This window comes from Carassius gibelio, chromosome B10, assembly GCF_023724105.1.
Source record: "Carassius gibelio isolate Cgi1373 ecotype wild population from Czech Republic chromosome B10, carGib1.2-hapl.c, whole genome shotgun sequence".
NCBI classification, from domain to species: Eukaryota; Metazoa; Chordata; class Actinopteri; order Cypriniformes; family Cyprinidae; genus Carassius; species Carassius gibelio.
Window position 1 is genome coordinate 15,504,596 of NC_068405.1, and position 12,773 is coordinate 15,517,368.

General features: G+C 39.5%; 1 protein-coding gene across 1 annotated transcript in view; it reads right to left on the bottom strand.

Moving 5' to 3' along the window:
- The window catches only part of med13a (mediator complex subunit 13a), a 61,259-nt gene that overhangs the window by 13,044 nt on the left and 35,442 nt on the right, over positions 1 to 12,773 (bottom strand). The window contains exons 5-13 of the mRNA XM_052566975.1: positions 11,982 to 12,179; positions 11,638 to 11,832; positions 11,384 to 11,546; positions 9,966 to 10,079; positions 7,327 to 8,055; positions 2,790 to 3,006; positions 923 to 953; positions 540 to 661; positions 132 to 222 (exon numbers count right to left, since the gene is read on the bottom strand). Of these exons, the coding sequence (XP_052422935.1) occupies positions 132 to 222; positions 540 to 661; positions 923 to 953; positions 2,790 to 3,006; positions 7,327 to 8,055; positions 9,966 to 10,079; positions 11,384 to 11,546; positions 11,638 to 11,832; positions 11,982 to 12,179 (1,860 nt within the window). The remainder of the gene's footprint in view (positions 1 to 131; positions 223 to 539; positions 662 to 922; positions 954 to 2,789; positions 3,007 to 7,326; positions 8,056 to 9,965; positions 10,080 to 11,383; positions 11,547 to 11,637; positions 11,833 to 11,981; positions 12,180 to 12,773) is intronic.

A 12,773-nucleotide genomic window follows, 5' to 3' on the forward strand; every position in this document is an offset into this window, starting at 1 on the left:
CAAAGAAATGTGCATGATGTACTGCTTGTCTGCTTGCAATGTAAAATTCGTGGATGGCCAGCAGGGAGCAGTATACAGAGCTTGAATGATGAAGTAAACCCTGTATATTTAGAGACAGAGACTGTGCTCACTTATACAGGGGCCAGAGTCCATTGTGGCTGGTTTCGACTCCTTGCTGCCAAACTTCTCATCTGCTCCATTTACAGCTCTCCGTGCTCCAGGCTATGGAGACATACACAAATTAGCCAAAATCAGAGCTATGATTTCATTAAAATTACAGCAATTTCTCTACAGAAAAAAAAAGATTAAAAAAAAACATTTCCATTGCAATATACCCTTATTTTCAAATAGCTGAGCAATGGTAATATTATCAGTGATTACATATTGATGATATATTTTAACATCTAATTACTTTCAGCAATCAGCTCCAAGCCTTCACGTCATTGTGAAAATTTGCCCAAACAGCTAAATTTATCACACAGTGACGCAAAGGGGAGACATAATAGAAAGAGATAATAGAAAGATAGCTTAATACTAACTGTTTGTTCGTCCTCATCTGAGTTAAAGAGGTTGTCCAGGTCTTTGAAGGAGACTGCCAGGTCTGAATCATGTATGAGGCTGGTGGTAGCAGCCCGGTTATGGGCCGCAGCCCGCTGCGCATCTGAGAGATAGAAAGAGAGACAAAGCTTAACACACAGGCCTGTTCTCCTGCTTTATCCAGCGTAACCACAGCCTGGGCTTGAGACTATATCAGGACAAGCCCTTTCCCTCACTCAGCGAACACATTTAACCTTTATGGGCAACAATACACTAAACTGACCCAGGCTGTCAATAAGGTAACTATTTCAAATAAAATAAATGGACTCAGGGTTTGAGAGGGGTTCATGAGAGAGTCACTGGAGTGTAACAGGACAGTCCTTACCATCTGATAGTGAAGCACTGCCATCTTCTCCCTGTGAGAGAGAAAATAAGATAGCAAGTATTAAAAAGAGACATTATATGATGCACAACAAAGGTTGTGTTAGATTAGATATGCAGGGTCCAAAATGTACTTTGACATGTCAATCGCAAATGAGTTGAGACAAAACTAAAACGTATACTGTAAAAAGTGTTAACCTCCGAATGTTTTTTGACATGAATAAAACCAGTTAATGTACTTGTTATTTCTTCTCAGTGTAGTACTCAATATTAGGCACACACTGACTAACTTTTCCACAAAACACAAGATGAAAACAGTCCAGAGTGCATAGGTTGATAAACAGATGTTGGTTAACAATCACCTAGAAGCAGCCAACCAATGAGACAAGGTGAAAGCAAAAGAAGAGTGAGGGAGTGTGTGAAAGACAGAAACTTAGTGAGTGTGGAACCATATTTATATTTCCCCACCAAATTATATATTTGATGCACAGAATAAATAATATTCTAATTCAAGAAAACAGGACAGGCTAATGGGACTGCAGCCTTCCCTCAGTGCCTTACAAAGCCACCCCAGACCCTTAACCTGCCCGTCATGCAACCTCAACACCTCAGAGCCACCATTACAATGCAAGCCGCACGCTATGCAGAGATTCATTACGCCGTGCATAATTTCATTACACTGCAGGCCGTCTCTCTGCATAAAGAGTGTAATCTGTTCCTCCGTGCACACACTTCACATCCTAATGACCAACTCTGTAATAAACGCCTGTATATGCAAATCACTCCGCCCCGTAATCGATAGCAGAACCCTGGGGTGGGGTACAGGAGTTAAGAAAGCAATTTTCTATGTCGACTATGTATTTTACGACAAATGAACGCTGCTGTGTGTGTTTACACGTAACAGACACACGCCTGTTATACATTTTTGTTTAAGTTTGTGCTGCACCATATGGCCTACATTACTTAAACCTCTCCTGTAACAGCAAAAAGTAAATGCAATGTTACCAAGACACACAAATGACGTGTAATTCTGAGACTAAGTACCAAAAAAGCTTTTACAAATCCTTCACAGCTGCCAAAAAGACACTTAAAGTATGTGTGAAAATCCAACAGGAATGGGAGAGACTGTGTTCGCCCCCTCTATTCATGCGCTCTCCTCCACGTTTGAGGGTGTCAGATTCAGATCTCAGATGGGAATCTCCCATGAGCTGAAGACAGCAGACATGATGCCAGCATATTACACGCTACACTGCCAATAGAGAATCTGTCTGAAATTCCTTTTCACATGAAACAAAAGTCCATGTGAAACTGTACTCGCCCTTTTTACTTCCGTTACTGTTGCATAATTCAAAGTGAAAATGAAACTAGCTTACAGCACCCCTACATTATCATTCAAAAGTTTGGAGTCAATAAGCTTTTTACATTTTTTTTTTTTTAAATTAATTCCTTTATTCAGTAAGGATGTATTAAAAGTGCTAGTAAAGAAAATTACTAGCACTTTTTAAAAGATAATGCTGCACAAAAAATTATGCAGGCAGCATAATTATTCTTTTAAATGGCTTCCTGGATTTCACAGAAATATTAAGCAGCACAAATATTTCTTAAGCACCAAATCAGCGTATTAGAAATGATATCTGATGGCTCATGTGACAATGAAGACTGGAGTAATGGCCGCTGAAAATTCATGAAAAAAAAAAAAAAAAACATGAATTGTAATTGTATTATCTTGACAATATAACTGTTTTACTGTATTTTTCATCAAATAAATGTAGCCTCTGTGAGTATAAGAGTGAGAAAAAAAAACTACTTAACCCCAAACTGTTTATCACAGTTTATCAGTTCATCACAGAGATTAATGAAAAATTGATCACCTTGTGTTTCTTCCCTGGTTCTCTCTCTCCCCCAGCTTTGTCTTTCTTATCCGAGAAGGTGAACTTAACATCTCCGTCAACAAAAGCATAGGGGTCGACCTCAGGCTCGTGGTCCCCGTCTGTGATGGCTGCAGCCAGGTACTGGTTCTGTCGCTGCAGGTACGTCTGGATCCGTTCTTCTGAGACCTTGAGCGGCCTTTTGGAGGCAACCATTAACCTGGACAAAAGAAAAATAGGTCAAACCACGACTGAATTATAATACACTGCTTGGTACCCTCATACAGCACAGAGACAATTAGATCTCCCAGACCAATCAAGTGGGCAATAAATTCATATTAAAAGATCATTTCGAGTGAAATTAACACATTCATAGCATAACAGAAAACCTATGCTGGTTGACAATAAATGATAATGCTATTGAAGTTCTAATCACTCAATGTCTCTCAGATCTTTACTTATGTAAAATCCCTCTGTGTTATTTAAATGGTATGTACCAGCCACTGTCCTTTTCACACAGATCGGACCACTGTAGCTCTGATGGAGGGTGGCCAGAGATTAAACCCATTTTGGGACCCCAGAGAGCACAGGGATTACACTGGGCATTAACAGCAGAATAGACACAAGAGGACACCAGCCAAGTGAATACTGGGATTGCACTGAATACCATTACATCTCACTGTGGCCAACAGAGACAGCTCTCTAAACCTCGCTTTCCTAATCTTGGGCAACTGTAGGCAAACAACGATCGTACAGTGGAAACAATATAGATGCAATGTGCAGGAATGTTGTATGTCTAAAACTGCTGAAGGAAACGGCGTTATTTAAAACATCAGATATCTGTGAAGCACCCACACTAAAACAACATTTTCAAAACAGACAATTTTTGTTTCTAGTGAGGGATTAGGGGCACATATTTTTTAACTTAATAGTATCAACAAACATTCTTCCCGGAAGACAAGAGCAGGGCTGAGCGATGTGTACACTTCATTTTGTCATAACACTGCTGCTTCACGAATTTATGAGGGGCATAAAGTCTTTGCTTTCAATAGCTCTCATCCGCAACAGTTTAGAGAAAAGGTTCATTCTACATGAAAATGATTCACACAAACGTGTCCAAACATTCTCACACACTGCCAAATATCAAAACGACCAACAAATGTTCCCCTTTCAACAGATTCAACAAACGCCATTTCATGTTAATAGATGTGACTATACGAAAAATCTAATGTTTTTTTTTTTAAGATACAAAGTGGGAAAATGCGATGAATGTGCATTCCTCTAACAGTATAGGCATGAGAATTTTATTCAGCATGTATTAGCAAAAATATGGAGCTAACTGGATTAAAACAACTTTGAGTCTATTGAAAGCAGTGAGGGTAACCATTTGTTGATTTACGTTTCTGGAGAAAGCAGATAAGATGTACAGTAGCAGATATTCTGCACACAAGTAAACATGTCACGAGTTAGTTGGAGACTGTCATCAAACAGCACTGGCACCAGTGTCAAATGACTGCACTTTTAAATCAAGGTAACCACATGGGACGCAAGTTCCCTTGGTGCTTTTCTTGGAAGTCTGAAGGGTTGGTGCATGTTACAAGAGTGTCAAGTGCTGAGCATGTGTGGATATGAACACAACCTCATTCCACACTGTTTATTATTTATTGTAGGAAAAAGAAAGACTTTTGACGTCAATCCCATTTTAAAAAATCTATAGGGGAATGTCATATTCAAAACATAAAAAAAGATTTAAATTTTTATGACCATTGCACTCTCTTATCAGGTTACATACACTACTGTTCAAAAGTTAGGGATCAGTAATTTTTTTTTATTATTATAATTTTTTTTGAAGAAATACATTTTGTCAGCAAGTATGTATTGATCAAAAGCGACATTTAATACATTTATCATGTTACAAAAATATTTTCTTTTAAAATTCCAATTTATTAAAGAGTCAGGGAAAAAAAAAAGTTCCCACAAAAATATTAAGCAGCACAACAGTTTTCAAAATAATAGTTTCTTTTTCTTGAGCACCAAATCCGCATGTGCATATTATAATAATTTCTTAAGGATCATGTGACACTGAAGCATGGCATAATAGCTGCAGAATATGTATCATTGCCAAATGCCAACACAGGAATAAAATAAAATTGTAAAATATATAAAAATATAATATTTGACAATATTACTGTTTTCACTGTAGTTTTGATCAAATAAATGCAGCCTTGATGAACATGGAATACTTCATTAAAAAAACTTTTGAACATTAGTGTGCGTAATATATGGTAAGCAAAAGCCCCTTCATCTTACAGAGGGTAAAGAATAGTAGTATCCTTAAGTCTCTTTTGTGTATAAATCCTTAAGGTCCACAAGCTGTTGTTTAAAGGTATATCAATGTCCATTTCTAGTCTAAATCCTCACTTAAACCTAAATGTTTGTATGGACGTATTAGATGGACCCATTAATCTCCTAGTTCACAACAGTGCTGGGCCTGCACATTAGTGAAGTATGATGTCAAAAGGGCGCATCACGAGAGATTAACATGGTGTGTGCACTCAGTGAAAGAACGTTCTACACAGAACAAGAGTGCGTTTGTGTGTGTGTGTTTGAGCGAGTGGTGCACGAGGCTACATCACAGCTATTTCAAAACACAGCTCACAAACAGAGAAGGACGCTTGCAGTTCAGTACTGGGGACTCTCACTAAACTCTGGCTGCAGGAAATAAAAAGCTGTGAACGGAGGGGATTAACGGGGTCCACAGGGTGGTCCCATTCTCACTTTAGAATCACAGTCACTTAAGCCATTATAACACAACACAAATGCACAATGCAATCCTCCTGGCTGTTTACAGGTTATGGGGAGCTCTAAATCCTAAAGATATGTACTTTCATTTCACTGCATTATTTGAGACTTCAGGGAGGTTTTAAAAGAGAATGGAAACAAAACACGTCTTAAAGGGAACATATATGGAAGAAAACAGGATTGCGGTCCTCGCCCCCGTTTCCTTTGAAAACACTGCAGCCAAAAATCAAAGATTGCAAAAGGTCTCTCCCAATCAAAAAGCTAATTTAAACTAGCCTGCAAAAATGGGTTGTTCAGAAACCAGTTTATCAGATCAATGGGTATGACGACCCAAATTTGCATATCAACATCTGTTTGGAATTCAGTAAACTGGTCCACCCTGTTGGACAATATCTAATCATAACGGATCATTTACATATAGGTGTCTGTTTATTCAATCCATGGAAGAAAGATGGAAGCGTTTTCTCTATTATATTTGCTTGGTGGCTTAGTATTGTACTTTCAAGTGTGCGCATGAAATAGTGTGTTGTATGAAAATATGTGTTAGGGATGCACCGAATGTTCGGCAACCGAAATTATTCGGCCGAAAATAGCCAAAAAAGCACTTTCGGTGTTCGGCCGAATAAGTAAAAAGGCCGAATAAATTTTGCCGAACAATGACGTTTTTAATGACGCAATCAAATAATCCGCGTAGAGTGATAGGCGCGCGCTTTATGCAGCAAACATGTCAGCAGTGTGGAAACATTTTAAAAAGTGTCAGATAAAGATGCAAAAACGGCCGTTTGCAGACATTGTTCTGGATTTGGGAAAGCCGCTAGGTGATGGAGATGGTCAGGTGATGCACAGCGCAGGAGATGAAAACAGCTCAGAGAGTAAACTGGCTCGTACTAAAGATGAGCCGCGCACAGTCTCGCTGTCTGACATGTTCGATGAGATCCTCCAAGAGAATAATCCATTTGCAAGACAGAGGACAAACTCGACTGCTCAACAGTTAGATGGGCAGTGTTGTGCCTGAACGCGTTCATTGAACGATAGTTCATGAACTCGTTCATATTTTGGGCGAACGTGAACTGAACGTGCTGTATTACTGCCTGATGATGAACGTTACTGTCAACTCGTTCATTCTGGTGTCTGTGAACGGCACGCTCTCTCAGGTTAACTTCGTTCAGTAGGGTGCCAGATTTCTATAGAGCCTTCCTGGCGAAGCCCGGCTAAAACACACCGTAAACAGGTCTTAATATGTAGCGAAAAAACACCTAAATCTGGCAACACCAGCCACCAGTGGCGCACAGTCGTCCGCCGCATGCGCGACGCGTCATCAAAAAAAAAAAGGCGACAGCAGCATGTAGCAAGAAGGTGTATGATCATTTAAAATAATTTTTTATGATGTTTATGACAATGTCGGTGAGAATGGGAGACAAAGCATTAAAGCAACAATGGGGGAATGCTGTCCCCTCAATCCTAATGTAAACCCTGGTTGGATAAGGATTCAAAATTGGATATTATATGAAGATGAAATCTGACGCATAGCTTCATTGTTAAAACTGATAAAATAATTGCTGTCTGTGATTCTATATGGGCTGTGGCAATAATTGTGAAAAATAATAGCTTGCAGCAACATATGGAAAAAAAGAACTATGAACTAGTTCATTTTTGGAACTTACTGAACTTAGTTCAAAATTTTGTAGTTTGAACTATGAACTGAACTAGTTCATTTTAAAATTTGTGTGATACTCACTCAGTAACAGACATAATCCCTTCAGCTCCGATTGACGCCTCTTCTCTGAGTTTATCTCCTGGTAGTGACGGCGTGGGAAACTCGGCATCTTTCCTACGGGGCAGGTTGAAGAATCTCCATGGCACGTGGCTCCCATCGTCATCCAGGTTTACTGCTGCACTGACGTACGGAGTGGGCTCCAGGGGCTCGGGGTACGCAGGGGGAAAAGGTTGGGTGAGGGGCTCCAAACGGGCATCATCTGGGCCCTTTTGGGGCAGGAGGCATGGCTCTGAGGAAGGAGGGTAAAAATGTTGGCTGTGTGGTGTGGAGGGGTTTTTAATGGTGTCTGAGGCTTCCTCGCCACGTTCGCAAGGGTGAGGGCTCAGCGGCGGTGGCTGAGGAGAGCCGACCATCTCTGTCTGGCCACTGTTGGCCACAGTAGCTCCGCCCCCACTGTGCAGTTGTGGAGGTTTTGTGCCAGAGCTCACATCAGATGGGCGAAGCCCAGAAAACCTTCCACCCTCTTGGCCTCTAAGAGCCAAGTGCTGACCCGCAGAAGTGTCGGTTTCCATTGAGACATCTTCACAGACAGAGTTGCGATGGTGAAAGGGCGTCTGCGGCCGTTTCTGCTGCTTGTCACCTTTTTCGGGCTTCTCCCCAGCTTTGTGCTTGACGGGCTGCTGCTGCGTCTGACCAGCGGTGGGCGGCTGACCAGGCGTGCTGCTTGCTCTCTGCTTCAGGGTTTTGTGCCTGACAGGATAAAGAAATATTTTAATACAACGGATATGTGATGAATTATGAACTGATGACATCATTAATAAGAAGGACTATAACCACAAACCATGTTTTTTATTCATTTCTTTTCACTCTGAGAGTTCACAAAATGTATTTTCAGATTTAATAGACCCTTGAGACTTGTAACAGAGAAATGTAACAGTTTCTTAATTAGCTCATTATTTAGAATTTCCTAACTATTATTGGATCTGTGAAAAAACACTGAGTAAAGATTCTCTGCTTGTCGAGTCTAAGGACAGGTTTAAGAAACCACCCTTTTAACAACAAGCGCTCCACTCCTATCAGAGACTGTCTGACCTGATAACGCATGTCCACGCTTTCTCAGAGATATGTAAAGCCCAGCAGCTGCCAGAGATTCCCTGTGGGTTTCCTTGTACAGTGTCTCTCGTTTAATTCTTGAGGCAGTCACCATCTAAAGCTTTACAGTATCTCAATACACAAGCCTGTAGCTACAAACGAAAGCTTTAAATACACTGCTTTCATCCATCCCTTTAAAATGCAATCCTTTTACAACAACCACCCGTCACGAAGCCAGAAAAAAATCAGTCCACTTCAGATATTTTAGAGTGTTTTACATGTATGCATGTTAGTATTTAAAGGAGAGTCTAAAGCGTGTAGTTCACGTGTAGTGTGAGGAGTTTGGGTAATTTAGCCTGCCTATGTAAACAAAGAATCCACAGGCTACTCTGAGGTTGGAACTGAGATGGTGTGAATATTTAGACCTATGTGACAGTTTAGGGTCAATAAGATATATAGTACACATATAGAGCAGTAGATTTATATAGAAACATAAGTATACCAACACAAACTGACAAATTTTTACTTAAACTGCACAAATTTAAGAGCTAAGAGTTACATCCAGAACACAGATGAGTCAAGGGTAAAATTATACCCTTTCTTATTCACACAGTCAAAACCATTTCACATGTACGCAAAACAATAACACACAACTCACACACAAGCAGAATGATAAACAAGCAGAAAGGCTTTTAGTCGACGCGTGGTTATTTTCACTTCACTAGGGGACTCCGAGTTTCATCACACCTCTCATGCTGGGTCTCTTCCAAAAAACATATTTGGCAAATGACAACAGTCCCATGGTGCCTGGCCTTCTCTTGGCCTAAACTGAACAGCTACTCAATGAAGAAAAAGAGAAGACCGCTAACAGCATGACATTAGGTCTGTGTTAATGTTACTTGCAATGCTTTACAGCGTTCGGGCTCATTCTTTTTAGTACTTGCTTACTACCAGTAACCAGCATCATTCTGAACAGCCTGTCACAGATAAATAACATCATTAAACTCAATTGCAATATCTGCAGAAGAGAAGACGGACTTATGTTATTATTTTTATTTTGTAATGCAAAATATATCAAATCTTAAATATTTTTTAAAAACTAAGCATTTAACTTAATGTGTTTCTTTGTTTTGTTTACATCTGTTCTATTGCTTATAATTGTTTTCTTTTCCCCTTATCTCTAAGCTGAAGTAGACTCCATGAAGCAAAGAACAATAATACTTCATGCAAACATTAATTAATACTCATACTCGGAGCTCTGTAATGATGCTTGGTGTCAAAATCTAAATCTAAATTGTATTTTAACTGTTATGCTGCAAAGCCAAGTTGGAATATATTTGACCTTTTTCTTTAAAAGTTTCCAGATACTTTTTCTTGTAATCTGACTATAAGATGATTACAAGAAAAACTCAACAATGGAGCCACAAAACCATGCAATTACACGCAAGTGGAAGGACCAACGGAGCTGCAAGTCTAGACTGATACATTATATATAGATATACATCCAACACATGCAGACACTGAATGCCTATGAGAATAAAGGACTGAGGGAATGTTCATGTTTGTACCTCGAACACTTGCAGCTTGATCTCTGTGTGGAGTCGACAAAGTCCCAGGTTCCCACTTTCATCAGCGTCTCCTCCTCGCTGGTCCCATTGGAGACTGTGGCAGAGAATTTCCGTCTGCAAAGACACATTGAAAGAACACTGGAATCAAACTCTCTGAATGGCTTCTAAATCAACAGGATCTGTGGTACTTTGTTGAGGCTAGTCTTACGTTTTAGTCCAGTAAATATCTCCCAGTGTCAGTTTATTTTTGGAAGTCAAATTCTGTGTACATAGTGCTAAGTTGTGGTTACACAAAAGTTTATTAATATTTTTGACTGCCATTTCAACAATTTTACTGAACACACATCGACCTATTTGAGTAAACACAGATATGTCATTATAGGTATTACAATACAGGTAGGATTATCAGCTTAATTAATGAAATGACAAAAGTTAACAGTATACAGGTGCATCTCAATAAATTAGGATGTTGTTGAAAAGTTAATTTCAGTAATTCAACTCAAATTGTGAAACTGGTGTATAAAATAAATTCCATGACTACAGACTGAAGTAGTTTAAGTCTTTGGTTATTTTAATTGTGATGATTTTGGCTCACATTTAACAAAAGCCCAAAAAATTAGAATACTTCAGAAAAGTGTATTGTTGGCCTTCTGGGAAGTATATTCATTTACTGTACATGTACTCAATACTTGGCAGGGGCTCTTTTTGCTTTAATTACTGCCTCAGTTCAGCGTGGCATGGAGGTGATCAGTTTGTGGCACTGCTGAGGTGGTATGGAAGCCCAGATTTCTTTGACAGTGGCCTTCAGCAATCCTCTTTTTTTTTGGTCTCTTGTTTCTCATTTTCCTCGACAATACCCCATAGATTCTCTATGGGGTTCAGGTCTGGTGAGTTTGCTGGCCAGTCAAGCACACCAACACCATGGTCATTTAACCAACATTTGGTGCATTTGGCAGTGTGGGCAAGTGCTAAATCCTGCTGTAAAATGAAATCATCATCTTCAAAAAGCTGCTCCAAAAATTCTTGGTAAATGGGTGCAGTGACTTTGGTTTTCAAGAAACACAATGAACCAACAACGGCAGATGACATTGCACCCCAAAAATCTTCAAAGACTGTGGAAACTTGCCACTGGACTTCAAGCAACTTGGGCTATGAGCTTCTCCACCCTTCCTCCACACTCTAGGACCTTGGTTTCCAAATCGAGTTGATTAGCTGATTGGCATGTCACCATATTCTAATTTGTTGAGATAGTGAATTGGTGGGTTTTTGTTAAATGTGAGCCATAATCACTAATAAAACATTTTGTGGCTCAAATATGCTTTGCACCAGTTTTAATAGGGCATTGCTGGGCTATGCTTGATTTATCATGTCTGTGAAATGAGATTATCTGATCTCAGATTTACTCTGAGCACACTTACTTGTTCTGAGCTCGGTTGATGTTGCACTCCTGCCAAACGCTCTCAACCACCTGACTTGCCATCCTGCGTGGAATCTTGCCACCGTGATGACTGGTGCTGTCAACACTGAATCCATCCATCGCCACCGGCAACCGCATCCACTTCTGTGCTGAGTGAGAGTGAACTAGGGAAAGAAAGAATAGGACAAGAAGTTTGAGAGTGTAACGGAAATGAGATGGGCATGGGATAGAGTCAAAAGTTTGAGGCGTGTTAACCTGTCTGAGCCTCCTCAGGTGAGGTGGGAGGAGTCAGGGTCACTGAAGAAATTGCGGGGTCACGGTTTGAGGCAGGGATTTGATGGCCATTTGAATAGACAGCTGTGCAGTGCGAGGACCCCGTAGGTGTTACAGTGGGGACGTCTGACTGTGGGACTAACACGAGACATGCAGGATACACCATGCGCACACCACCTGGAGAAACGGCCACACATGAACACCTTATGAATGCACACTTTGGGGGTAAAAAAACAAACAATTATTCAGCAAACATTTATTGCTCCCACAACGCCACTGGTTCATTTACCAGTCTTTTAAGTAATATATATTTTATTTCAACCCACCAACAAGCACTTCCACTGCTGCCAGGGAGTCATCCTCCCAATCGATGTCCTCCATTTTGTCCTCTGTGCTCTCCTTGGAGGTCGGGCTGATGGGATAGAACTGGTTCCATTCTTCAATGAGCTTCTGTGTCGGAGGGTCGGACAGCTTGAAGGACTGACCGGTCAATGTCCCGTTCAGTCCAAATGGACTCAGAATCACTACAGCGAGAATAAGAAAAGTTTATTTAGTCACACAGCACAGAACACAAGAGATATTGGGCAGCATTGGCATAAAGGTCAAGAATCTGGGACAGACGCCTGTCATGATTATCTGATCTAATAGAGATTATTTGAGACAATAATGTGCGCTTTTAATCTCAATCACCGACTGCAATTCAAACAAGGGAATTTTATTATTATTTTGATTTTAATTTGTTTTACTTGTATTTTTACTCTAAAAATATTACAATTATTGTTGTTATTTTTTAGTGTTAATGGAAAAAGCGATCACACACAAGAAATTTTATATATATATATATATATATATATATATATATATATATATATATATATATATATATATATATATATATATATATATTTCTAGTGCAGTCAAACTATTAATCATATCCAAAATAAAAGCTTTCATTTACATAATATGCGTGTGTACTGTGTATATTTATTATGTATATATAATTTCACATACATACAGTATATAGGCCTATTTTGAAAATATTTACATGCATTTAAATGTATATATTTATATAATTTATATTATATATATGCTCACGACAGATGACGGAATGTATCATT